We start from the raw sequence: 25,223 nt of genomic DNA, 5'->3' as shown, positions 1-25,223 counted from the left end.
GTCTGTTTGGCTGCAAATGATGTGACTGCAGCATGTGGTCGTGTTGTACTCAAGGGAGAGTAGCATGTGTGGTGCCTTATTCTGGGATGTAATGCTCGCATTATAGTTCACTTAAAATACATATTTATGTCTCTCTATATATGTCCATCTTATTTTTAATTCCCAGCCCAGGAAAACCACACTGAAATCTGAAAGACAGGCTCTCTGCAGTTTTGGCTTGACCACTTGTCTGTGGACTAGGGGTTTGTGGGATGGGAGCTGCAGTGGAGGGCTGTGTCTCTCCTGGGATCCTGCTGGCTTTGCAGTGTGAGTAGGAGTGGGAAGTAGAAAATGCTTTTGTTGTAATTCCCTGTGCAAAGCCTGGGGTAAAATGCTGAAGGAGACAATTTGCCATGTAGAAAGGTGGAAATCAGGAGGATTCATTTGTTTGAAATGCAACAGGGCTGTAGCAGTGTACCTGTGCAGTGTTGTGGTTTGGGGGGGGGGGTATCCTGGTCCAGATAATCACAGTAGCATCTTTCTTCCAGGCCCAAACACAAAGATGGAGTGTCAGAAAATGATCAATTTTGGGAACCAGCTTCTTCGCCGGAAAAACGTGGACTGCACGCGAGAAGACAGCCGGCTCTCGCGGTGCCTCAACACCTTCGACTTGGTGGCTCTGGGTGTAGGCAGCACTTTGGGTGCAGGTGTCTATGTACTGGCTGGAGCTGTGGCACGGGAGAACGCAGGACCTGCCATCGTTATCTCCTTCTTGATTGCTGCCTTGGCCTCAGTGCTGGCCGGACTCTGCTACGGAGAATTTGGTGCTCGAGTTCCTAAGACGGGATCAGCTTACCTCTACAGCTATGTGACTGTGGGTGAGCTGTGGGCCTTCATCACAGGGTGGAATTTAATCCTCTCCTATATTATTGGTAAGTATGGTGGGTGCACTGTGAGGCCCTAGCTTTAGTCTGGGATGGCAGTCTAGTTTGTAGATGCCACACTCTTGCACTCACCAAGGCTTTCAGGACTCCTCTGCGGGGTGTGGTGATGGTGGCTGCTCTCATGGGCAAGGTGAGTGGTGTGCTATGAGCTGAGGGTTTGTCCTGAAGCTGGACTATTGCTGCTGCTGTGACTTCCTATGAATCTCCATGTCATCCCTTTGGCATCCCCTGGCTACTGAACACTTGCCAGGGAGCAAAAGCCTGTCCCCACTGACAAGAAAGAAGCTGCTGATGGAAGCAGCAGCAGCAGCATCTGTACCCCTGGCTGGTCAAAAATTTGAAGTATCTGGAGATCAGAATTTTGTCTTGTGAATGGTTGCAGGATTAAACCTAGGGTGATCTGCAGGGTCACAGTCTCTGAAATGCCCAAACCAAATCCCTTCTAAGCCCTTGAGTCCCACTAGGAGATGCCTTGGATCAAGCTCAGAGCGTGCAGTGTACAACTCAGCTGATATATTAAGACTAAGCCATGCTTTGCTAATTAAGGATTCGTGCCTTTTCGAGCACATTCTGGGCATGCTGCTTGTCATCATGCCTGTAATTAAGGCTGCAACCAATGTGCCAGCTGAGACTGAAGACTTACTAGTTAAAATGAAAACTGATGTTATGCTAAATTATTAAAGTTTTGGAGGTTTTTTTAAAATGCATTTTATGGGGTGTGTAAGTGTTACCTTGGAGATTAGTTCCTGTGGTGCTGGGGAGGGTAAATTCATGTCAAGAACTATATAGTGACATAGCAGCTGCTTGTCTGAGATCATGCTGGCTCTGCTCTGTGTGCTACCTGAAACCTCTGCCTCCTCCTCCTCCTTGTCTGCCCCCTCCTCCAGCCATATTTTTTTTAATAAGAAATAAGAGGATGAAAAGCCAGAGCCAATTAAGCTCATCTCGTTAGGAAACCTGACTCCTGTGGTTCTTTTATGAATCAGGTTTACTGCAAGGAGGGGATAGAAATAGTTTTTAAAAAAAGTAAGTATATAAATTCTTCCTGATATCTAAAATGAACCCTGCTTAGGCTGCATGTAGAAACATTGAACAGACTTCTTGATGATTTATCTTCTGTTCATTAAAGTTAATGATCATAGAATGGCATGGATTGGAAGGGACCCCAAGGATCGTAGAGCTCCAGCCCCCCTCACACAGGCAGGGACACCAACCTCCAGGCCTGGAGCTACACAAGGCTGCCCAGGGCCCCATCCAACCTGGCCTTGAACACCCCCAGGGACAGGGCACCCACCACCTCTCTGGGCAGCCTGTTCCAGCCCCTCACCACTCTCTCTGGAAAAAACTTCCCCCTAAGATCTAATCTAAACCTTCCTTCCTTTAGTTTTAATCCATCCCCCTTGTCCTGCCAGTGTCTACCCTTTAAAAAGTCGATTCCTCTCCTGTTTGTGTGTTCCCTTCAGGGACTGGAAGGCTGCAATGAGGTCCCCCCACAGCCTTCTCTTCTCCAGGCTGAACAAGCCCAGCTCCCCCAGCCTCTCCTCGTAGGGGAGCTGCTCCAGCCCTCTCATCATCTTTGTGGCTCCTCTGAACCCTCTCTTCATGTTCCTCATCCAGTTGGTTATGTGGCCTTTCCCACCATGATACTGGACCACCAAAATGACTCCCATAGCTGTGGATGCTGCCCCAAAGCCTGATTCTGCAAACGTATGATGAAAAGATTTACATACTGAACATTACACTCCCAGGATCTGGGGTGAGGCTGTTATCTCCCAGATACATTTTTTTGGTTTTGGTCCTCTCATAGTGGCTTTTGAACCACTGCCTCAATTTTTACTGCAGGGTTGGCTGCTTGGTGCATTACCACAAGGCACAAAATTCAGTAGAAAAGAAATAGGTGTTATCCATGAATGTATTCAAACACCATTTTGTTACTTCTAATTCAGTCCTGTGACAAAAAAGCATGTGTGCAGCTGGCTTCCTCATGATTTTGGAGGTTGGCTAGGCAGGAAAAACAACTGTGAGAGGGTGTAAGCAGGTCTCTCTTACCTAGCCTATCTCCCTGTGGTAATCATCCCTCTCCAGAACAGGGACAACTCCCAGCAGCGTTAGGGGTGTGGAGGAGAAAGATAAGTTGGAGGGCAGATGCTGCAGTTCAGAGCCAGGGGCTGAGAGGGGCAGAAAGCCACTTTTGTTTCTCAGTTGTGCAGCAGAAGATGCAAAGCAATGCCACTGAAACCATGTGGGATGGTGGGAGCCTGCATCTGTAAGGGGGTGTGTTTTCATACTGAGGTTCTCAGACATCTGTTCAGAAAGTACTGTGGGGGTGGAGAAAGAGATCCATGGTTGCTGGGATGGGTGGCCAATAGCTTGTAATTAATTGAAGTGACTTGGCTTGGGAGAAGACTGGTATTGGGTCTTGGAGGTGAGTGATGAGCAGAAGTGGGTGTGCAACTCATCAGTCATGGTCTAGACAGAAGAAAGAAGGTATCCAGGACCAGGATCTGGTGTGAACGTTCTTCTGGGATGATGTGGGTTTGGACAACTCTGCCAGATTGTGGGAAACATTTTGGGAACTGAAAGCTGCTGGGATCTGGTAGTATGATGAGTAACAGCCTCCTGGCAAGTAGCTGCTGCTGGGGTTTCCCCGGTGACCTGCTTAGCTTGTGGCTGTTCCTGCAGTGAGCTCTGCACCTGAGCTCAGCAGCTTAATTCTGGCAAGGCTGTGCTGACCCAGAACTAGCATATTCTCTGGGTACAAGCCAAATGGCTTTGCACTATGCTCTCTAGCAACAGTAAGATATTATCCAGGTGTTTGCGAAGTTGGCTGAATGTCAGATTTCCCCCTGCTCCCTCAAGGCTGTTGGTTACAGAGAGTTCAGGATAAACAGCTGATAGTTACATGGAATGGGCAACTGGCATCTTAACAGAGTGCATGCAGGACGTGGTTGTTCCTGCCCTAGGACATGAAATATTACAGCCAGGATTAAAAAAAAACCCCAGCACTGAAGAAATAGTCTCTTCCCTCAAATTGTGCCAAAATTAAGGTGAAAAATTGTAGTGTGGTATCCAGTGACTTTTGGAGTTTTTCAGGGTTAAAGGAGCAGCACTGATGCCCAAGCTCTTTGAGAGCTTTCACTGTCTCAGTGAGGAGTCTCCAGACAGGGCTGTGGAGCTGGATTGGGGAGGTGAGTGTTCCCAGCTCTGCTGCAGGTGTGGCCGGCCCTTGGTGTGGAGGGTTGAGCTGCAGGTGAGCTGGGACTTTGTTTGGCACGACTGCAGGTGCTGGAGTGTGGACCTGAACACCTGCCTGCAGGTGAGTGTGTCAGGACAAACTGTTCTAGGGAGAAGAGGGCCCCTCTGAGGAACTAATTACAGAAACTGAAGCCAAAGTAACCTCTTTCTGTACCTAAGTGATTATGGATGGTAGTAATTATACCATGCAATTAGATGCTGTTATATATAGCATACTGTGTAAGACATCAGGAGTATAGCCCAAGCCACTTTAACACTGGAGAGGGAGAAGCTGGCTGTTACCCAAACCTACTTTTTTTACACCATGCTGTGTATGGCTGGTGGTAGCTGTTTCAGTTCTCTGAAGTGACTCCTCTGCCCCAGACAATCACAGAATCACAAGGTTGGAAAAGATCATCAAGTCCAACCATTCCCATCCTAAGCTAAACCAGATCCCTAAGTACCTCATCTACCCTTTTTTTCAACACATCCAGGGAAGGTGACTCAACCCCCTCCCTGGGCAGCCTGTTCCAGGCCCTGACAACTCTGTCAGGAAAACATTTGTTTCTAATGTCCAATCTGTCCCTGCCCTGGCACAGCTTCATGCCATTTCCCCTTGGCCTATCAATGTCCCAGACTCAGTCAGCCTGAGACCCCAGGTTCAATCCTCACCCTGGCCAAGCTGTTGATGGTTTAGTGCTCTCAGGAACCACAGCAAACAGTGGTCCCAGAGGGGAAGTCTCAGGCAGGAGTCACACGACTTGATGGGATCATCATCACCTGCAAAAGGCTGACCTATGCTCAGATAACCTGGAAATTGCATCTCAGTCTCTATCCCACTTGGATGCTCCAGAGTAGCTGGAGTGCAGAGCTTGCAGAGCTGGGTGAGTTGTGGTCCAAGCTCTGGTGCTCCACAATGTTACTGCTTCTAGGCCAGATGGCTTCTGTAACAGCCAGGGCTGCAGTCACCCAGCCAGGGCTGTCAGGGGCTTCTGCCAGCATCACACTCAGTCCTCTCTTGTGGTGGAAATGACTAGGTTTGGGGGAAGTTCAAGCTGCTGGAGGTGTAAGGGAAATACCAGTTTAGGCTGTATCTAAAGCAAAGTTGAGGTTTACTAAGAAGCTAAAGGTAAGAAGCTAAGGATTTTTTCTGTCTTGTCAGCTGAGCATGGGCCTGAGACCCACCACATGTGTGTGATACCATCAGAGCAGACATCAGGCATCAGTAGAGGCTGCAGCTGGATCTGCAGAGGAGAGGCTGCTCCCAGCACATGGGAAGCACATTCAAGGTTGCTTTGAGCCAGCAGTGTGCCCTGGGGGCTGAGAGAGACAATGGGATCCTGGGGGGCATCAGGAGGAGTGTGGCCAGCAGGTCACAGGAGGGGATCCTCCCCCTCTACTCTGCCCTGGTCAGGCCCCACCTGCAGTATTGTGTCCAGTTCTGGGCTCCCTGGGATAAAAAAGACAGGGATCTCCTGGAGAGAGTCCAGAGGAGGCTACAAAGATGATGAAGGGCCTGGAGCATCTCCCCTCTGAGGAAAAGCTGAGAGAGCTGGGACTGTTCAGCCTGGAGAAAAGAAGACTAAGGGGGGACCTTATGAATGTTTATAAATATCTGAAGTATGGGATGCAGGGGGAATGGGCAGCCCCTTTTCAGTGCTCTGTGGAGACAGGACAAGGGGCAATGGCTGCAAGTTGGAGCACAGGAAGTTCCACAGCAACATGGGGAAGAACTTTTCCCCAGTGAGGGTGCCAGAGCCCTGGGACAGGCTGCCCAGGGAGGTGGTGGAGTCTCCATCTCTGGAGAGATTCCAGCCCCGTCTGGACGCCTGTCTGTGCAATATGAGCTGGGGAGCTGCTTTGGCAGGGGGGTTGGACCTGATGAGCTCTCCAGGTCCATTTCCAACCCCTATGACTCTGTGATTCCATGAGATGTCCCTGTTTGGGACATGTGCCTGCCACAAAGGGTGATCCTCATCTTTTTTGTCCTCTGGCAGGAACGTCGAGCGTGGCCAGAGCCTGGAGTGCGACGTTTGATGAAATCATAGGCCAGCACATTGAAGAATTTTGTAAAAAATACATGACCATGGATGCTCCTGGAGTGCTAGCAAGATACCCAGACATCTTTGCTGTGGTGATAATCATCATCCTAACAGGTAAAAACTGGGAAGTAGTTGTGAGCCTTAGACCTGCTTCTTCTGGAATTTCATTGTTTGCTTTTGGATTAGGTGCAAAGTCCTCATTTATGTTGGGACAACATGTTAAAGGCTCTTTCTTTGCTACAGGTGTTTGATTGACCTATATAACTGCTGTGGGGTTAGCACAGGACACAGCCTGTTTGCAAGGTTTTTTAATTAGAGGGGTGTTCTCAGTATTTCTGAGCCACTTTTAAAACCTTCAATTCAAATTTTATATAAGGAAGGAAAAAAAAAAGATGACTTGTTATCCTTGATCAGGTATGGAAGCTTAATCCTTCCTTCCACAAATCCTATTGCACAAGAATTTAATTCTTTTGGTATATCACACCTATTCCCCCCTTGATGATCTGCCAGATTTTGGTGCTTTGAGACAAGAAAGTGGGAAAAAATAAAAAAGGTGGACTCAGTAGCAACCTCATATACTACTGATTTGGGGGGTTGGTGTTTTATTAAATATGCATGGACTTCTGCTGGCAGCAGTGAATGCCAGACTCCAGAGAAATAAATCAGAATCATAGAATGGTTTGGCTTGTAGGGGACCTCAGAGATCATCTAATTCCAGCCCCCTGCCATGGGCAGGGACACCCTCCACTAGCCCAGGCTGCTCAAAGCCCCATCCAACCTGGCCTTGAACACTGCCAGGGAGGGGGCAGCCACAGCTTCTCTGGGCAGCCTGTGCCAGGGCCTCACCACCCTCACAGGGAAGAAATTCTTTCCAATGTCTAATCTAAATCTCCCTTCTTTCAGTTTAAATCCATTCCCCCTTGTCCTATCACTACACTCCCTGATAGAGAGTCCCTCTGCAGCTTTCTTCTAGGCCCCCTTTAGGTATTGGAAGGCTGATAAATGTGTGATACACAGACAGGTCCTCCTTTTATTCCTAAGAATATGCCAGGGCTTTGATCAGAATTTGAAAAGGTTTTGAGAAATTGTAAAATTTAAATCCTTCTGAACTTTTACCTCTACTCCAAGTGGATCTTGTAAAGCTTTGCCAAATTTAGTCAAACCTAAAAAAATTATGCTTCTCCTCTACCCCTCTGTGGTTACCAGAATGCAGAAGCTGTAGTGTCAGCCCAACAAGGTTATCCTGTCAGGATGGCTGTCTCACAGCATGAACTGTGCTCTTGAGGACAGCTTCAAAAGCAAGGGATGCTTTGGCATCTGCATCTGCATTTGAGTCTAGTGTTGTAGAACTATACTGTGGACTGCTGAAGTCAGTATCAACTCTATTTTCAGAACTACATTTGAATAGGAGAGATTTTTCCTTTTTCTTTACCTGTAGATACCATGAATTGCTGTAGTTTTAATTTAGAATCTGCTCTTTCACCTCAGGTACAATTTACATAATTTAGGACTCCTCACTTCAGCACTACCAAGGTGTAAAATTATACAGATTACTGATGGCTTTATTCCCCTTCATGGAGAAAATTCCCTGGATTTTAATTAAAAAATACAAACTGTTCTTTTCTACAAAAAGCTGCTGAATGAGCAACTTGAGTCCCAAATGTAAGCACTAATTTATTTCTGCTTGCACCATCTTGAGCTTCCCATTTCTACAAGGTACCTTACAAGTTTTCCTGGGCAAGTATGGAGTTTCATCAAACCCTTCCCTGATGTGGCTGTCTTGCCTTATTTTCTGTTTCAAAAGAAGGAAAGGCAAGTGTACAAATTGCTCCCCAATCCTTGAAGTGCCTTGGGGTAGCAGTAAGGACACCCTGTCAAGCTTCTCCCTCAGTCCAGTGTGAAATGTTTTACCTTTTCCCTCAGCACCCTCTTAGATTTGGTTTAAAGGTTTGGGTTCCTGAATATCAGGCACCTGAAGAGCAAATGCAAGTTACCAGATCTTGTCCTTCTGAGAAGCAGAACTGTGCCTCAGCAAGGTGCTGTTTGCTAAAGCCTGTAAATGTGCTCTTCTTCAGATGGATGCTTTTGAGACACTAGCCTGAAATCCTTGTTGAACTTGCTGGCAAAGCTGCCACTGATTTAAATGTGAGCAGGATTCCCAAGGTGCCATCTCCTTACATGTCTTCAGCACTAGAAGCATCTGACATGCTGGTTTCAGTCCCTGCTCATATTTTCATCTGCTTTCAAGGAAAGGTGAACATTGTTTGTAGCTTCTGTATGTGGCCAAGACCTCTGAGACAATATTTCTTCATGAAAAACCACCTTGGGGTGCTTTCTCCAGGTCTCTGAGTGGAGTTTGTAGCTGTGGGTAGGTGGCACATAGCACCATGACATGACTATAGCTGGTGTTGAAAGTTCTGGGAACAGCTTAGCTCTTAGCAAAGCTGCCAGATGTTACCTGGGGCATCTGCCAAGTAGGCCTGCTGCATGGGAACGTGTGTTGCATCCCTCACTAGTAATGTTTGGGCTGGAGTCCCTGTCCTCCTTCCAGGTGAGTTACTCCTGACCTACCTGAACTCCTGCCCCATCTGGAGTCCTGTGTCCAGATCTGGGGCCCTCAATACAAGAAAGATGTGGAACTGGTGGAGAGGGTTCAGAGGAGCCACAAGGATGATTAGAGGGCTGGAGCACCTGTCCTACAAAGAGAGGCTGAGGGAGCTGGGCTTGTTCAGCCTGGAGAAGAGAAGGCTGTGGGGGGACCTCATTGCAGCCTTCCAGTCCCTGAAGGGAACATATAAACAGGAGGGGAATCGACTTTTTAAAGGAGCAGACACTGGCAGGACAAGGGGGAATGGACTAAAGCTAAAGGAGGGAAGGTTTAGATTAGATCTTAGGGGGAAGCTTTTTCCAGAGAGAGTGGTGAGGTGCTGGAACAGGCTGCCCAGAGAGGTGGTGAGTGTCCCGTCCCTGGAGGTGTTCCAGGCCAGGTTGGATGGGGCCCTGGTCAGCCTTGTGTAGCTCCAGGCCTGGAGGTTGGTGTCCCTGCCTGTGTGAGGGGGGTTGGAGCTCTGTGTTCCTTGGGGTCCCTTCCAACCCAGACCATTCTATGATTCTATGATTCTACTTGGCTGTTGGAGAAACGAGGTTGAATAAGTTGGACAAAGCACAGCATGACCATAACTGGGCTACACTGGGAAGCTGCTTGTGAAATACCTGGCTGCCTATCTGTCATATTTTTTTTCTCCAGGGCTTTTAATTTTTGGTGTGAAGGAATCTGCCCTGGTGAACAAAGTGTTCACCTGCATTAATATCCTTGTGCTCGGCTTCGTCATGGTCTCCGGCTTCGTCAAAGGGTCTATCCAGAACTGGCAGCTGACTGAACAGGACATTTACAACTTCAGCCACGACATTTATGGATACAAGTAGGTTGGCTCTTTTCTCCTCAGCTCTGAAGTGGGTGCATTTTCAGTGGCAAGTTTATAAACCTGCCATTGGCTCTTTCCTTTGCCAAACAGATCGGAGGCAAAGCTGGTTTGGTGGCTGTTTGCTGGAAGCAGGCTGTGCTGATGGGCTGAAACTGATAGGAGGTAGGCTGTGTCAGTGTGGACCCAGCTGCAGAACTGACTGTTTCCAGCCTTGTGATCAGTAGGACATCCAAATTTGAGAGAAAAGAGGTTTTTAGACAACACAAGGCTATCACAAGGCTGTCTCTGGTGCCTGTATGAAGCCATCACCAAATACAGCACTCTGGATTTTTTTGACACTTGGGCAATATCCTTGCAGCACTTTTGTACCTGTTGGAGACCTTGTCCCTAACACTTTGGTAAAATAAAGGCAATTTGTAGATTATTGTAATACATTACAGCAAGCATGTCATGAATCCATTTTTAATGTCATTTTGCTACTTGGCCTAAATCCTCTTTTCCTATAGAAGACCAAAAATAAGGAGCTTGCATGGGTTGCCAGTGATACAAGGCTGTTCATTTTTGCTTGAGAACGTGCAACCCCAAAGGAGTGTCTTTAAATATCTCCATGTGCATCAACTCAGTCCTGGCTTGTTATCTAAGCCTTCTGTGCTGGCCTGCAAGGAAGCACAGTGTGGCACAAATGAGAGGTTCATAAATGTTGCACGGTCAAGCTTGGCTTGTGCACAAGCTGCTTGTTGAGCCCTTCCACAAAATTCAGCCTGCTGTGAACAAATTACATCTAGAGGACAGGACCCCTCCTCCTTCCCTACCATATTCCCATGCAAGGAGTAATTAGCACAGTAGCTTTAAAGTGTAACTGTGGCTCTTTGACCCATAGCACTTCCAATTTTCATAAAATCTATCTGGAGTTTACTGTTATTTCCACAGTGATCCACATTTGGGCTGTGCTGTTTCTGCAAATCACAGGCCAGTTTTCATCCAAGTCTCAACAGAGCTTCTACAAGAGAGTTCAGATGCTTACACCTGATGAAACTTGCAGACTTGGGATTTGCTTTCAGGCTGTTCAGCCTGGAGAAGAGAAGGCTGTGGGGGGACCTCATTGCAGCCTTCCAGTCCCTGAAGGGAGCAGAGGAACAGGAGGGGAATCAACTTTTTCAAAGGGTAGACACTGGAAGGACAAGGGGGAATGGATTAAAACTAAAGGAAGGAAGGTTTAGATTAGATCTTAGGGGGAAGTTTTTTACAGAGAGAGTGGTGAGGGGCTGGAACAGGCTGCCCAGAGAGGTGGTGGATGCCCCCCCTGTCCCTGGAGGTGTTCAAGGCCAGGTTGGATGGGGCCCTGGGCAATCTTGTTTAGATCCAGGCTGGAGGTTGGTGTCCCTGCCTGTGTGAGGGGGGTTGGAGCTCTATGATCCTTGGGGTCCCTTCCAACCCATGCCATTCCATGATTATATGATTCTAGTTGCCTTAAGTTATCTTTACAAAAGCTTTTCCCTGAGAGAGTGACCTAAGTCACTTGAATTGAAAGGTATGTTAGACATGACTCAACACAGGCATGTGGATCAGGGATCCTGGTCCAGGGTGCACTAGGATCAGTAAGTGTCTTGACTTTGATGAACTTTGGATGAGGCTCAGCAAAGCATTTGCTGTGTCAGGGATGCAGGCTCCTCTCCTCCCTCAGGGTCTCAAGCATGGTTTGGATATGAGCTTGGCACAGGGAATTCTGAAATTGAGACTGAAGGATTAGTCAGATCTTAGATAGTCATGGCACCCTGCACTGCTCTCTGCCTGCTCACCTACACTTTGTCTGAGGCCATCTTAGGGGAAAAGTAGACAGTTTGCATGTTTCTCAGTCTTCACTTTTCAGAATTACATGTTGGGCTTTTCCAAAAGCTTAAGTTTAAATGAATATATGTATTTACACACAGGAAGTGATAGTAGGAGAGGAATCTTAATACTCATGCTATTTTCTCCTTGGCTCAGCCAGCATTTTTGCCTCATGTTTGTGTGCTGGTGTGTAAAAAGGGAGAGGGTGTTCCTTCAGACCTCCAGCTTTGGGGTTTGTTGTGAGCTGCATGAATAGTTTCATTACTCCCATCTAGGCAGGATGACTTCTAACCCAGTGCTCTGCCTTTTTAGTCAAACACAGGAAGAAAAGCTCTACGGTGTTGGAGGGTTTATGCCTTATGGATGGAAAGGAGTCCTCTCAGGGGCAGCCACGTGTTTTTATGCTTTTGTGGGATTTGACTGTATCGCTACTACAGGTAGGAGGGAAGGTATCTTCATTCTGGTTATGAACCTGGTTGCTGCTAGATTGGCTTTCCGTGGTGTTGTGCAGCACAGATAGTAAGTGACTTCACAGCACTGCATTCATCATCCCTCTGAACCTCTGCTCAGAATGCACTTTTGGCTCAGCTGCTCCTCATACCCAAAGTGCTGAGTATGTCCAAGTCTCTGGGTGCTGTGTTCTAGCTGTGGCAGTCAGCTGGACTGTATAACCCTCAAAACAAGCTTTGTCCCTTCTAAGCAGGACTTGGTCACGGATGATGATGCTCACCAGGTCAGACTCCACAGGAAACAAAGCCAGTTTTACCAGTTAGGCTAACTGGGAAGGCCCAGGTTCAGATGTGTTGTGGTGAATTTTGAACCTCTAACTCTAGGTGATACTTTAATCAACAGGTTGTTCTGGAGTAAGGTTCTTCAGTGTCTTCAGATGTTCCACTGGCTTGGAGTATTTAAAGAGCAAGAGTAAGAGGGAGCCTCAGAGGAGTCATCTACAGCCTAAAAATGTGCCTCCAAAAATGTGCCTAAAAGTTTTCATCTCCAAAGGTTCAGAGATCTGAGAGAGAAAGCATCAGCATTGACGTGTTTTTCCTGGCTAAGACAAATCTCAGTTCCATGGAGAAAGGAAGGATTATCCTTAATTTCACATTTGGCAAACACTGAGTTGCTTCAAAGCTGGAGGAGAGGGAGGAGGTGATCCCAATGACAGATAAAGCAGTATTGCCTCTTGTTCCAAGGAGTTTGAGAATTGCTGGCTCCATTACTCCAGCCAACCCTAGAGATTCTCCTTGAAGGAAAAACAATGCCTACCACTTAAAGGTGTTTGGATCTCTACTTATCAGCTCATCCTCCTGAAATTCCAAACCTCAAGGAGCTTTTGCTTTCAGAGGAGAGCAACTCTGGAGGACAGGGAGGGCTCAAAGCTGTTTCTTAATTAATCAGTGGCTGAATTTTGAGGATATTTTCCTGTTTCACACATCCATCTGTCCTGGTTTTGGCTGAGACAGAGTTAATTTTCTTTCTAGTAGCAGGTACAGTGTTGTGTTTGGGGTTTAGTATGAGGATGATATCAGTAACACAGTTGATGCTTTTAGCTGTTGCTAGGTAGGTGTAGTGTTTGCACTACAAACTAAGTGAAGCATTTTCAGCTTCTCATACCCTGCCAGCTGCACAGGAAGCTGGGGAGAGCACAGCCAGGACAGCTGACCCAGATTGGCCAAGGGGATATTCCCCAACACACAACGTCATGGTCTGGATAGAACTGGGGCAGCTGGCTGGCAGGCAGAATCACTGCTTGGAAACAGGCTGGGCATTGGGATGGGTTTTTGACCCCACCAGGTGGTGAGCAACTGTTATTTGTGCATCACTTGTGCATTTTGGTTTTTAATGATGATGATGATGATACCTCCACCATCTTCCTTTGCTGTCCTACTCAACTGTCTTTATCTCAACCCACAAGTATTTTTCCCATTCTCCTCCCCATCCCATTGGTGGGGGAGGGTGAGTGAGCAGTTGTGTGGTGCTCAGTTGCCAGCTGGGGTTAAACCATGACATCATCCCAACTTGTTTGTTGACAATTTTCCATTAAAAAATGCAGGGAGTCCTTTTTTTTAAGAGGGATTTTCAAAGATCCCTATGATTTGCAGGGGCTGTGCAAAGTCTGCCTTTCCCTGGAACTGGTCACCTTTGGTGCTGAGTTCACTGTTTGGTAGTTCTGGTGGAGCTGAAATGGTCACCCAAGGATTTGCCCTACAACTGCACAGTAATTTCTTGTCCCATCATTTGTGATCATTGAACTCTTTATGGGGCTGCACCATCAGTTGGATAGCAGGTGTAATTGGAGATAAAAATAATCTTCTTGGGGGAAAAAGACTGTTTTTAATCCAGGTTGTTTCTGTGCCTGAGTTTACAAGGCACAGATGTTTGTCAGAAGGAGCAACAAAAGTGGGAGCTAACAGGCTGTGGTGTGCCAAGGGGATGGGGCAGGATAGCAGCAGCATCATGGTCAAACAGCTCCTCTCTGCCCACAAAGCCTTTAAAAACCCCAGCCTGCATGACCTAGGTTGGGATAAAGTTCTTGCTCATTGTTTAGCTGATATTTCAATTTCTTTCTTCTAGGTGAGGAGGTTAAAAACCCTCAGAAAGCCATTCCTATTGGCATTGTGGCGTCTCTGCTCATCTGTTTTGTGGCGTATTTTGGTGTGTCAGCTGCCCTGACACTCATGATGCCTTACTACCAGCTGGATACCAATAGCCCCCTACCCAATGCCTTTAAATATGTGGGTTGGGATGGAGCCAATTATGCAGTGGCTGTTGGTTCCTTGTGTGCACTTTCTACAAGGTGAGACACTGCTCTTCCTTTGTGTATCTCTCAAGGTAAATACACATCTCCAGCCCCTTTAAAAAATGGTGCATGTCAGGGCTTTATCTTCACTCTATTCCCTTGGGTTAAGGGATCAGAGATCAGGGATGAAATCCAGAGCTGTTGACTTCAGAAGGACCAGGATTTCACCCTGTGATAGATTTCAGAGATGTGTCTGACCAGTATCACTTCAGAAACTCACATTTTAGCAGCAGACCCAGCGGGTGCATCTCTGAAATAGAAATGGATTTGGTGCTTAAGTGATGGAGGCAACTCTGCCATGCAAGCATGGTTTGCCCATGAGACATCCTGGCCTGCTGGTTGGAGAGCAGACCTGTGTCAGTGCAGGGTGCTTCTTCTGTAGCATATGGGGCTTACCATGTCCAGGGCTCTCTGTCTGCAGGTTGCCTGCTGGACAGCCATCTGGATGGGAGGCAGGGTGGGCTAGAGGCAAACTACGTCATGTTCTTCTGCACTCTAGGGACCTATTGGTGCAGATCAACTTAGACATGCTCAGTTAGGTGAGCAACTCATAGAGGCTCATAGAAGATAAGGCTGTTTTGCTGCCTGAAAGTCAAGCTGATTCTGTGCCCTGCAGCTAAGTTTAAGTATCCAAAATCTCAAGGTCTGCACCTCAGTGGTTGCCAGCTATCAGCAACACGGGTGTGTGGAGGGAGCCCTTGAAGGAGAAGCTGAAGTGAACGAAAGCCACCTGTTCTGTGTTTGTATTGCCATAAACTTGCTTTCATTTGTGTGCCTGTGCTCAGCCAGGGGGAGATGTAAGTAGATTATTTCCCCCCTTCTGTGTCCTTAGCCTCTTGGGCTCCATGTTTCCGATGCCTCGAATAATTTATGCCATGGCAGAAGATGGACTTCTATTTAAATTCTTGGCTAAAGTCGATGAGAAGAGAAAAACCCCAATAATTGCAACAGTGGCATCGGGGGCCATTGCAGGTAAGAACCAAGGATGTGTGTGAAGGAGATGTAAGCTCATCCTAGGGGCAGATAACTCCCCCTGACTCCAGCCCGCTGATTAATCGGATATATTGCACAGCTGCCCAGAGCGTGCCCTGGGTTTCCGGGCCATGCCCTGGGAGGGGGGAGGTGGGGGATGAACTGGGTGAGCACAAATAACTCTCTCTGTGCCTGCCCCTCTTTCTCAGAACTAATTGCTCACATCCTGTCTTATGCCAAGAACTACTTTCATCTGCTCTCTGGGTGCTCTTCTGGTTTTAAAAATAATGAACCCCCTGCAAAGTGGCAGCCAGCGGTGCCCCAGCATCCTCGTGGCTGTTGGCCTGGCTTGGCTGAAGACACCACACAGCCTGTCAGTAGCAGAAGACACCAGAGAGCTTGGAGACAGGCAAATAGCCCCTGTGGCACAGGCGTTTGCTGATCAGTTAGTGACAGCTAGCAGCCAGCTAGCCATGAGCCAGCAGTGTGCCCTGGGGGCTGAGAGAGACAATGGGATCCTGGGGGCATCAGGAGGAGTGTGGCCAGCAGGTCAAAGGAGGTGATCCTCCCCCTCTACTCTGCCCTGGTCAGGCCCCACCTGGAGTGTTGTGTCCAGTTCTGGGCTCCTTGGTTTAAAAAGGACAGGGATCTCCTGGAGAGAGTCCAAAGAAGGGCCACGAAGATTATTAGGAACATCTCCCCTATGAGGATAGGCTGAGTGAGCTGGGACTCTTCAGCCTTGAGAAGAGAAGACTAAGGGGGGACCTAATTAAAGTTTATAATTATCTGAAGCAGGGGATGCAGGGGGAATCAGCCAGCCCCTTTTCAGTGGTCTGTGGGGATAGGACAAGGGGCAGTGGCTGCAAGTTGGAGCACAGGAAGTTCCACACCAAGATGGGGAAGAACTTTTTCACAGTGAGGGTGCCAGAGCCCTGGGACAGGCTGCCCAGGGAGGTGGTGGAGTCTCCATCTCTGGAGAGATTCCAGCCCCGTCTGGACGCCTGTCTGTGCAATATGAGCTGGGGAGCTGCTTTGGCAGGGGGGTTGGACCCCATGATCTCTCCAGGTCCCTTCCAACCCCTACAATTCTATGATTCTATGATTCACTTCCCCCTTTTCTGTCCCTGACCCCCAGAAATATGGGAATTAAATGTCCCAGGCAGCAAGGATGAGTGGCTTACCCTCTTCTCACAGCTGCCCCCTTCCTCATGAAGCCTGGCAGAGAGTCTTGCTGCATTTTTACCTTCCACTTCAAGAGATGAACCTTCGGTGTAGAACGTGCCATGTTTGGTGGAGAGTTGGTGCTGAACTGCTGCACTGAGCTCCCGTGAAACAGCTCAGCTGCGATCCAGAGAGCCTCTTCACAGGTGCTTTTCTGGCACCTTCCTTTTTAGGCAGCCTCAGGTCTAGACTGGGGAAAACAGAGCCAGATACATTGTGCTCTGCAATCTCCTCAGGTCTCCTCAGAAGAGTCTGTAGCACCTAGGACCACAGTGCATATGAAGCTGCAGGGACATCACTTGCCAGCTGGGTTTAAGGGTCAGGTAGGTTGTTGGGCTCCATGTGGATCCTCGAGGACAGGCTGGGCCATGTTCAGCTCTGAGATCCCTGTGCTTTTGTACGACCAGTGGCTTCACACTGTGGGGTTGCCTTGTGAGGGTGTGTAAGCAAGGTAACCCCTAAAGGATGGCAGTCTGTACCTTTTGCTGGAAACCCTCATGAAGAGGCACACTACCTCAAGATTGCCCCCCTTGATGCCTGGTGCTGTTGCATGCACAAGCCAGGTTTCACCCCAGCTGAGCTGAGATGCTGGAGTGAGATGGTGCCTGTCCTCTGTTCCCTCCAGCTACTTCCAGGACATGATTGGGGGTACTGTGGCTGCACCGGGGGACTCTAGCGATGAGGTTGTGGCTTAACCACCTGCTTCTTGCTGGTAGTTGGGTGTGAACATACCCATGTGAGACAAACAGGCTGGCATTTACTGTAGTAAAGGGTTCCTCTGGTTCCAGCTTGTGAGGCTGTGCTAGGACAGCCTGCAAGGCTCAGGGTGTTTCATCTCAGAAACACCTCTCTCCATCTCAGGACAGCTCGAGCTCCCCAAGTCCTGAGCAACAGTCACATATGCACTGCATCGTCTTTAACACTCCTGAGATGTGCCTGTTATACTGTTTTACTGATCTTTTTCTTTCTTTTCTCTCCTTCCTCTCCTCCTATAGCTGTTATGGCCTTTCTCTTCGACTTGAAAGATCTTGTGGATCTCATGTCCATCGGGACCCTCCTGGCTTACTCCTTGGTGGCAGCCTGCGTGTTGGTACTGAGGTATGGATGTAGAAACAGCCTCTCATGTGTTGCACAGGCAGAAATCTACACAGCTCTCTGATGCCCTCATAGTTTCCATAGACCCAGTCAAGCCATGAACATCTCCAGCTCTAAGAATGCACAGAACTTGTTTCTTTAAACTCATGGGGGATTGGCCAGTTGCACCTATGAGGGGATCCTCTGAACATGGTTAGCCATGGTTAGCAGGAGTCCATGCCACTCCTGCTCCAGTCACCCTGAATGCAGTAGGAGATACACCATTGTGTAGGGGGAGGGAGGTGGTTCTTGATGCCTGCATCGTCATTGCTCTTGTTACCACTGGAGATACAGTTTCAGGTCACCTCACTTTTGAAAGGGCATTCAAGATGAAGTCTAGCAGCAGTGAAAAAGCTGAGCTTGTGTTTGCAGTGCATGTCTTTTAGAAGTGCTGAGCTCCCTTACCTTCCCTAAGCCAGACTAAAAATGGGGTATCCTCAATGCTTGTACCCTCATGCACAACAGCACTCTCTCTCCATGACAGCTGTGTTCTGAAGATCATTTTAGTGAAAAGTTCCTTTGTGCTTGGTGACTTATTCAGAGCCTGGTGGCTTTTTACTTGCTTGCAGGAATGCATTGAGGTAAGAACTGTCTTGCAGCAAGTGAAGGGCCAGGGCTGTACACTGCTCTGTGCCTGTGGATTTAACCTGGCCAGCAGCTAAAACAACCACACAACTGTTCACTTGCTCCCTTCCCCCTGATGTGGGATGGGGGAGAGAATTGAAAAGAAAAAGGTAAACTAGTGGGTTGAGATAAAGTCAGTTTAATAGGGCAGAAAAGGAAGGGAATAACAATGACAGTAATATACTGAACACGTGATGCACAGCACAGTTGCTCCCCACCCAAACCCAATGCTCAGCTAGTTTCTAAACCAAGTGGCCTCCTGGCCAAATCCCAGTTATATATGGAGCTTGATGCCATATGTTGTGGAATACCCCTGTGGCCAGTCTGGGTCAGCTGTCCTGGCTGTGTCCCCTCACAGCTTCTTTGGCACCACCAGCCTTCTTGTTGGGAGGCCAGTATGAGAAGCTGAAAAGTCTTTTACTGCTTTGCAGCAGCTAAACTTTATTCTCATCCTAAATCCAGAGCACAGCACTATGCCAGCTGTTAGGAAGACAAATAACTCTATCCCTGCCAAAACCAGGACAGCTGTCCACCCTGTCCCTTGAAAATCCTTGATGATTTTCCTTGCACTTCTTACATTTTCCCCCAATTTCTCAGTCCTCTCTTCTCCATACAGCTGTTAGTGGCTTCTTAATTTGTTTTTGCAAGCTGCTGTACCCACTATGGGGTATTTTCCCCATCATAGGTTTGTAGAGCTGACACCCTGCCTTGTAGCAGCTTGGGCAGTGGTTTGACTGCCCCTTTGCCTGCCTCATGAAGTAGCAGCTGAATTGTTCCCAAAGCTATAAGGCCCTACCAATAATACCCTGCCCTGGGAAGGATTTCACTGCATTTCTCAATTTGCAGTGTTTCACAAATGCCCTCATTGCAAACACGTCCCCACAGGAGTGATTTTAAGGTGCCTTTCAAAGTGGCCCTTTTCTTTAGCCAGGCTTGTGGTTGAGAGACCCAGGAAAACCTTCTGTGACAGACAGCTGAGGTCAGAAGAGTGCTGTGCATCCGGCCCCTGTTGCATGAGGTATTATTCACACTCCAAACAAAAAAAAATACCATTTCCCTCTTCCTTCCCTGTGTGTCAGGAGACAAGAGAGCAGAAGAGATGGGGTGGAGGAGGCTGGGGCACCAGGAACGTTGCTGTGTGGTGTGATCAGCAGCTGCCAGGGTGCACTATCTGCTGAGTGGCTGGCTCAGCTACTTCCATGCCAAAACACAAGAGCTGAACTGCCACAGATAACCTGACAGCTTGGTTACAGCCATCTGTTTGTCCCTCTGACGCTGCCATCAGCAGAGGGGTGGCAGCAGGGACAGGGAGGGGATTGTCCCTCTCTGCTCTGCCCTCGGGAGGCCCCATCTGGAGTCCTGTGTCCAGATCTGGGGCCCCAATACAAGAAAGATGTGGAACTGTTGGAGAGGGTTCAGAGGAGCCACAAAGATGATGAGAGGGCTGGAGCAGCTCCCCTACGAAGAGAGGCTGGGGGAGCTGGGCTTGTTCAGCCTGGAGAAGAGAAGGCTGCGGGGGGACCTCATTGCAGCCTTCCAGTGCCTGAAGGGAACATACAAACAGGAGGGGAATCAGCTTTTTCAAAGGGTAGACACTGGCAGGACAAGGGGGAATGGATTAAAACTAAAGGAAGGAAGGTTTAGATTAGATCTTAGGGGGAAGTTTTTTTACAGAGAGAGTGATGAGAGGCTGGAACAGGCTGCCCAGAGAGGTGGTGGCTGCCCTGTCCCTGGAGGTGTTCAAGGCCAGGTTGGATGGGGCCCTGGGCAGCCTTGTGTAGCTCCAGGCCTGGAGGTTGGTGTCCCTGCCTGTGTCAGGGGGGTTGGAGCTCTATGATCCTTGGGGTCCCTTCCAACCCGTGCCATTCTATCATTCTATGATCCCTTCTCTGATCCTCACTGCTGTCTCCCCACCATGCTTTGGTGACATGGATGATAGGGTTTATGAAGGAGAGCACTGTCCAGTGACATTGCAACCAATGGTAGGTGGTAATAGCTGACCATATTTGTGCACACTGTGATGTCGTTGTTGGATTTCCCTCTGAAGCAGAAGGTTGTAGACATGATGTGTGCCTGTGCTGGTGCTGTAGCGATGTGGGGTGCAGCCATGGCTGTCTGCATGCCTTTTAAACCAACAGTACCCTGCACCAAACCAATGTACTCTTTGTTTCATTTCCCTTTTCCTAGGTATCAGCCAGAGCAGCCTAATTTGGCATACCAGATGGCTAGGACAACTGAGGAAACAGATAACAACGAGTCTGTGAGCACCAGTGAGTCGCAGGCTGGATTTCTGCCAGAGGAAGAGGAGAAGTGTTCCCTCAAAGCCATACTGTGTCCCTCAAATTCAGACCCTTCTAAATTCTCTGGCTCAGTGGTGAACGTCTCAACCTTCCTCATTGGTAAGCACTGGGCAGTGAGCCAGCTGCTAGGTCCTTGTACTCACTGTGGTGGGAAAGCTCACCTCCCAGCTGTAATTTTAATCACCTCTTGTAACAGCCAGAATAACTGAAGTTCTACAAATTAAATTTATGGCTTGGAAAGAAATCCACAGATGGGGCGTGTGTAGGGGGAAGGGCATGTTCCTTAGCTTTTTTATATGTTGCTGTTTTGGTTGCTGAACTTTCAGATTCTGCTTTGCCAGATTGTGGGTTTCTGTTTGGTTTGGGTTTTTTTTGTTTTCCTGTTCCTAAAAAAAGAATCCAGTAAGGTTTTGGTGTCGGTTCACAGGTTTCCTTATTGTGATTAGCTGTATCCTGACTGCCTTGGAGCCCAACATTCTGATAAAGACCATATGGATTATTGCTGTCATCCTTGTCCTTCTTGTCAGCTTCATTATCTGGAAACAGCCTGAGAGCAAAACCAAGCTCTCCTTTAAGGTGAGTGTCCCAGGAGGCGTAGCAAGAGAAGAGCAATTTGGGGTGTAGTTGGAGGAGGAGGTAAGTGCATGTTGGCCTGTATCAGTAGGGAGGACTTGGCCAAATGGTCATGCAGAGAATATAGGCCTGATGGGAACTTTTCTGTGCAGAGCTGATGGTTTGGGACTCTCCAGCTAGTGTGGCTGTAACCACTCTTAGTGCATAAGGGGCTGTCTTAGCAGAGCTGAGCTCAGCCTCCTGAGTGCAGCTTCCTCTTGAGGTCTGACCTCAAATGTCAGTGTAGGCAGCAGCGTGGCAGAATAAGCCTGCTGCCCAGCAGTGCCCACAGGCAGGAGCACATTCTGCACAGAAAACAGGACTGAAGGGGTTAACTGAGAGGTCAGAGGAGGGAATCAGGAGGGGAAGACACACATGGTCTCCTTCGAGGTGGTAGTAGGAGACTTGGAAGGAAATGTAAATGTTGCTGGAGTCAGAAGCTGTGAGGGCAGAACCTGGTACAGAGATGGGGCCAGGAGGAGATGGCAGGACAGTGGTTTTGAAAGCAGAAGAGGAGGATATATTGGAGGATTATGGGGTATGGAGGAGATGGTGTCAAAGGAAAAGGGGATGGTTTTGAAGGGCTGCATCAGATTGTGGATACAGGAGGGAGAAACCAAGAAGCAAGCTTCTCTGTGAGTGTCAAAGGGGTGCTTATTAAAAGGTTCTGAGAAAGTGCACTTTCCTGTCCTACTTAGTCTGCATGGAGACTAAGGGATGACCATTCTCTCTTTAACAGCCTTATGTGTGACTAAGTATCATTTTCTTACCCTGTCCAAGCACACCATCCTTTCTATTTGAAGCACTGGGATGTTTGGACTTTTTTTCCCTGTATAATTCTGCAAGTGGTATTTTATACTGGTTTCAGGCTTTTGGATTCTAATCCCATCCTCCAAACTGGTCTCATTTTGACTGCTCTTCAATTACAGTTTTTCAGTAAATTCTGTGATTTTAATAATTCAATACAACCAGAGTTGCCCAAGGAAGTGTTTGCAGCTCATCTTGGAGTTATGGTTCCAGATGTGGAAACAGAAATGGCAAGGAGCAGAAAACTTTGGACCCATTGCCTAGACTGTGTTCTCTGAACTCGCTTCTGAGCAGATCTCTTTGCCCTACACCCAGGATGCATCACCACCTTTTTTTCCCCTCAGCCACTACCCTGTCCAAGGGGAAAAACAAATTAGACCTGTCAGTGCTAAATCTCTAATGGCTGTTTCTTATCTCCTTGTTGTCCCATAGACATTTACAACCTGACTCTCTAGTGATTTTTCTCCAAAGCCTGTCTGGGAATCCAACACTGACTGGTTTGTTCCCAGGTTGGTTTTCTGTATTTCTTTTTAATAGGTAATTTGTCTCCCTTCTCCAGTCTTCAGAGACCTTACCAGTCTACCAAGAGCTCTCAGAGACGCCTGTTAATAGTTCTGAGATCACTTCTGCAATCACTGGGTACACGTCACCCCCCTAGGGAAGTTTCATTTGTCCCTACAGACTTGAAAAAGCCTAATTTAGAAAATTATTCTTCCATTTTCTGTTTTGTGTGTCCATCCCCTTTCTCTAACGTTGTGAACAGCTGCTCACCATAGATGTTTGGGGTTTTTTTTGGTGAAGCTTAACAAGAAAGGCCTACAACATTTCAGCCTTTATTTTTTTTCTTGTAGGTCTCCTTCTTCCTTAGGAGTGAAGTTCACTCTTCCCTTAGTTTCACCATGTTCACAGACATTTCTATTGTTATATTTTATCCTTTCTGGATTTTTTTTTTACGTACCTCTGCTATTTTCTTTTATATTCTGATTTTTGCATTTTGGCTTTACTGTCTCCTTTGATCCTCAGGTCACTGAGGTGTTCTTGGTACAGCCAATGTCTTGGTTTCCCTTAGAGTATTTCCTAGTTTTCTTCTGCTCTGAGACAATTTGCTCTGTGTTACTTAATTACCTGGGTACCTACTGGATGAAGCTCCTCAGGTCCCTCCTCTGACATTCCCCTTACCTTCTCTTCATCTTCCCCTTATCTCGATCTTCAGTGGGTGCCTTTCATGATGCACTCTGTGATCTTCCTCTTCTCTCCTTTGCCCTGCAAGTAGTCAGTATTGCTGCTAAAATTTGCCTCTTGCCTCCTTCCAAACCACAAAACAAGGGCAACCATTCTTAAAGCAGGAGAACACAATTGTTCACACCCCTCTTCCATGGTGCATCGATGTCCCCCGGTTTGGCCTCACCTTGTCTTTTCTCAGATCTGGCAGCTGAAGAATTGTTCCTGCCTGCCTGTTGATCTGCCCTGTGGGTGTAACATGTCCCTCTTTTCTTTTTCAGGTACCTCTTTTGCCCATTCTTCCCATTGTGAGTATTTTTGTGAACGTTTACCTCATGATGCAGCTAGACAAGGGCACCTGGATACGGTTTGCAGTCTGGATGCTCATAGGTGAGTTGGAGACAGTAAAAAATTCTGTGTTCAAAGTTAGTAGGCTTGGCTAACTGTAAATTTATTGAGGCATTCCAGGTGGACATCCTACACTCTCATCATCTTTGGGCAACCTCGGTGGTGAAACTGGAGTCATTTAGGCAGCGTGTCTCAAGCCTTGTTTTAAATTCAAGGATCATGATGTCTTTGTGAGAAGAAAGCAACAACCCACGAGCCATTTTACAGGTCTTGTGGCTAACAAGAAACTCTACAGTGTTTCTTGTTGGCTAGCCTTGAACTGCAGTCCAGGTGGTGGAGGTTGTGCTTCTGGAGCTGAAGGAGCTGAGCTTCGTCCCAGGATGCTCCCAACAGTCATGTGGAGAAGGCTGAATGGCCTGAAGCACCTGGGGCAAGGAGGGGGGTGTTAAAATGTAAAGGATTGGTCTCTTCTCCCAAGTAACAAGCAATAGGATGAGAGAAAAGGGACTTAATCTGTGTCAGGGGAGGTTTGGATTGGACAGTGGGAAAAATTTCACCGAAAAGGTTGTAAAGCATTGGAACAGGCTGCCCAGGGAGGTGGTTGAGTCGCCATCCCTGGTGGTATTTAAAAGACATGTAAATGTGGTGCTTGGGGACATGGTTTAGTGGGAGACTTTGACAGTGCAGAGTTAAGGGTTGCACTTGAGGGTCTTAAGGGTCTTTTCCAACTGAAATGATTCTATGATTAGGATGAGTATCAGATGCACTTTACTGGGATGGACGCTGCAAGCACACGAACAGAGAGAGAAAGATCTCTGCAGGATGGACTGCAGTGAACTCAATGAAAAGCATGGGAGGTTTATTCTGTAATCAACCCCCCTGTTTGGGGCTGGGATAGATGGTCTTGTAAAGGCTGATGCCTGTCTTCATGGCTCTTTCCTAAGGAAGGTAGTGGCTGCCTGCTAGAAGCTACCCATCAGGATGCCTGCACTTAGCCCAGGTGTAACCTGCGTTGGGCAGTGTGAGTAGTGGTTTCTGTTTCCTTGCAGAGCTAACGATGTCCCTTCCCCCTTTGGCTTCCCACAGGCTTTCTCATCTACTTTACCTACGGGATATGGCACAGCGTGGAAGCCACCTACGCGGCCTCGGCGGACGCGGAGCGAAGCACGGGGGCTGCCTCCAGCAGCTGTAAATGAGGGCATGGCTGGCGTGGGGGCACTGGGGGGACGGCTGCAGTGAGAGAAGCTTTGTGCTGGGGATCCTGAGCCCAGGTTACATGCAGCAGCGTGGGAATAAGGATGCCTTAGTGTGGGGACGCCCCAGCCCTGCTGCTGCAGCTTGCTGTTTGCTTAGTAGCACAGTTAAAAGGGATCACAAGGTAAAAAGCCACACTTCTGACATCCTCCCAGCGACACTGTCAGCTAGTCTGGGGCTATGCACTTCCCTCCCTCCCTCTCTTGGTTTGATTTCTTTTTCCCAGTGTGTAGAAACAAAACTGCTCTGTGTGCCAGTTACCCTTAAATGCTGCTATGAAACCAGGCCTCACAGAGGTCTCTTTCAGTAGCCCCAGGAATTACCTCCCTGCAGATACTCTACCTGATTATACCTGGAGCAGATTTTGCAGTGCTACTGTCAGGCTTAGATCAGATCCATCCTTCACCCCATGGGAGCTGCACCCCCACACACACACACAAAGGCTCTCACTGAACACCGGCTTCCACCTGGTTAAG

General features: G+C 48.0%; 1 protein-coding gene across 1 annotated transcript; it reads left to right on the top strand.

The window, feature by feature from the left end:
• Nucleotides 1-541: 541 nt before the first annotated feature.
• SLC7A1 (solute carrier family 7 member 1) lies at nucleotides 542-24,689 on the top strand (the record flags this gene model as incomplete). Its single annotated transcript, XM_084271734.1, has 11 exons — nucleotides 542-911; nucleotides 6,155-6,313; nucleotides 9,447-9,621; nucleotides 11,767-11,891; nucleotides 14,029-14,251; nucleotides 15,087-15,226; nucleotides 17,443-17,545; nucleotides 20,393-20,604; nucleotides 20,933-21,081; nucleotides 23,427-23,535; nucleotides 24,580-24,689. 11 exons carry the CDS (start codon nucleotides 542-544, stop codon nucleotides 24,687-24,689), a joined length of 1,875 nt encoding a protein of 624 aa, XP_084127860.1.
• Nucleotides 24,690-25,223: the final 534 nt, after the last annotated feature.

Source organism: Gallinula chloropus, assembly GCF_964237585.1.
Source record: "Gallinula chloropus genome assembly, chromosome: 1".
Classification (NCBI taxonomy): domain Eukaryota; kingdom Metazoa; phylum Chordata; class Aves; order Gruiformes; family Rallidae; genus Gallinula; species Gallinula chloropus.
Note: the sequence above shows the minus strand (reverse complement) of the source record. Positions and strands in the feature narration are given on the sequence as shown.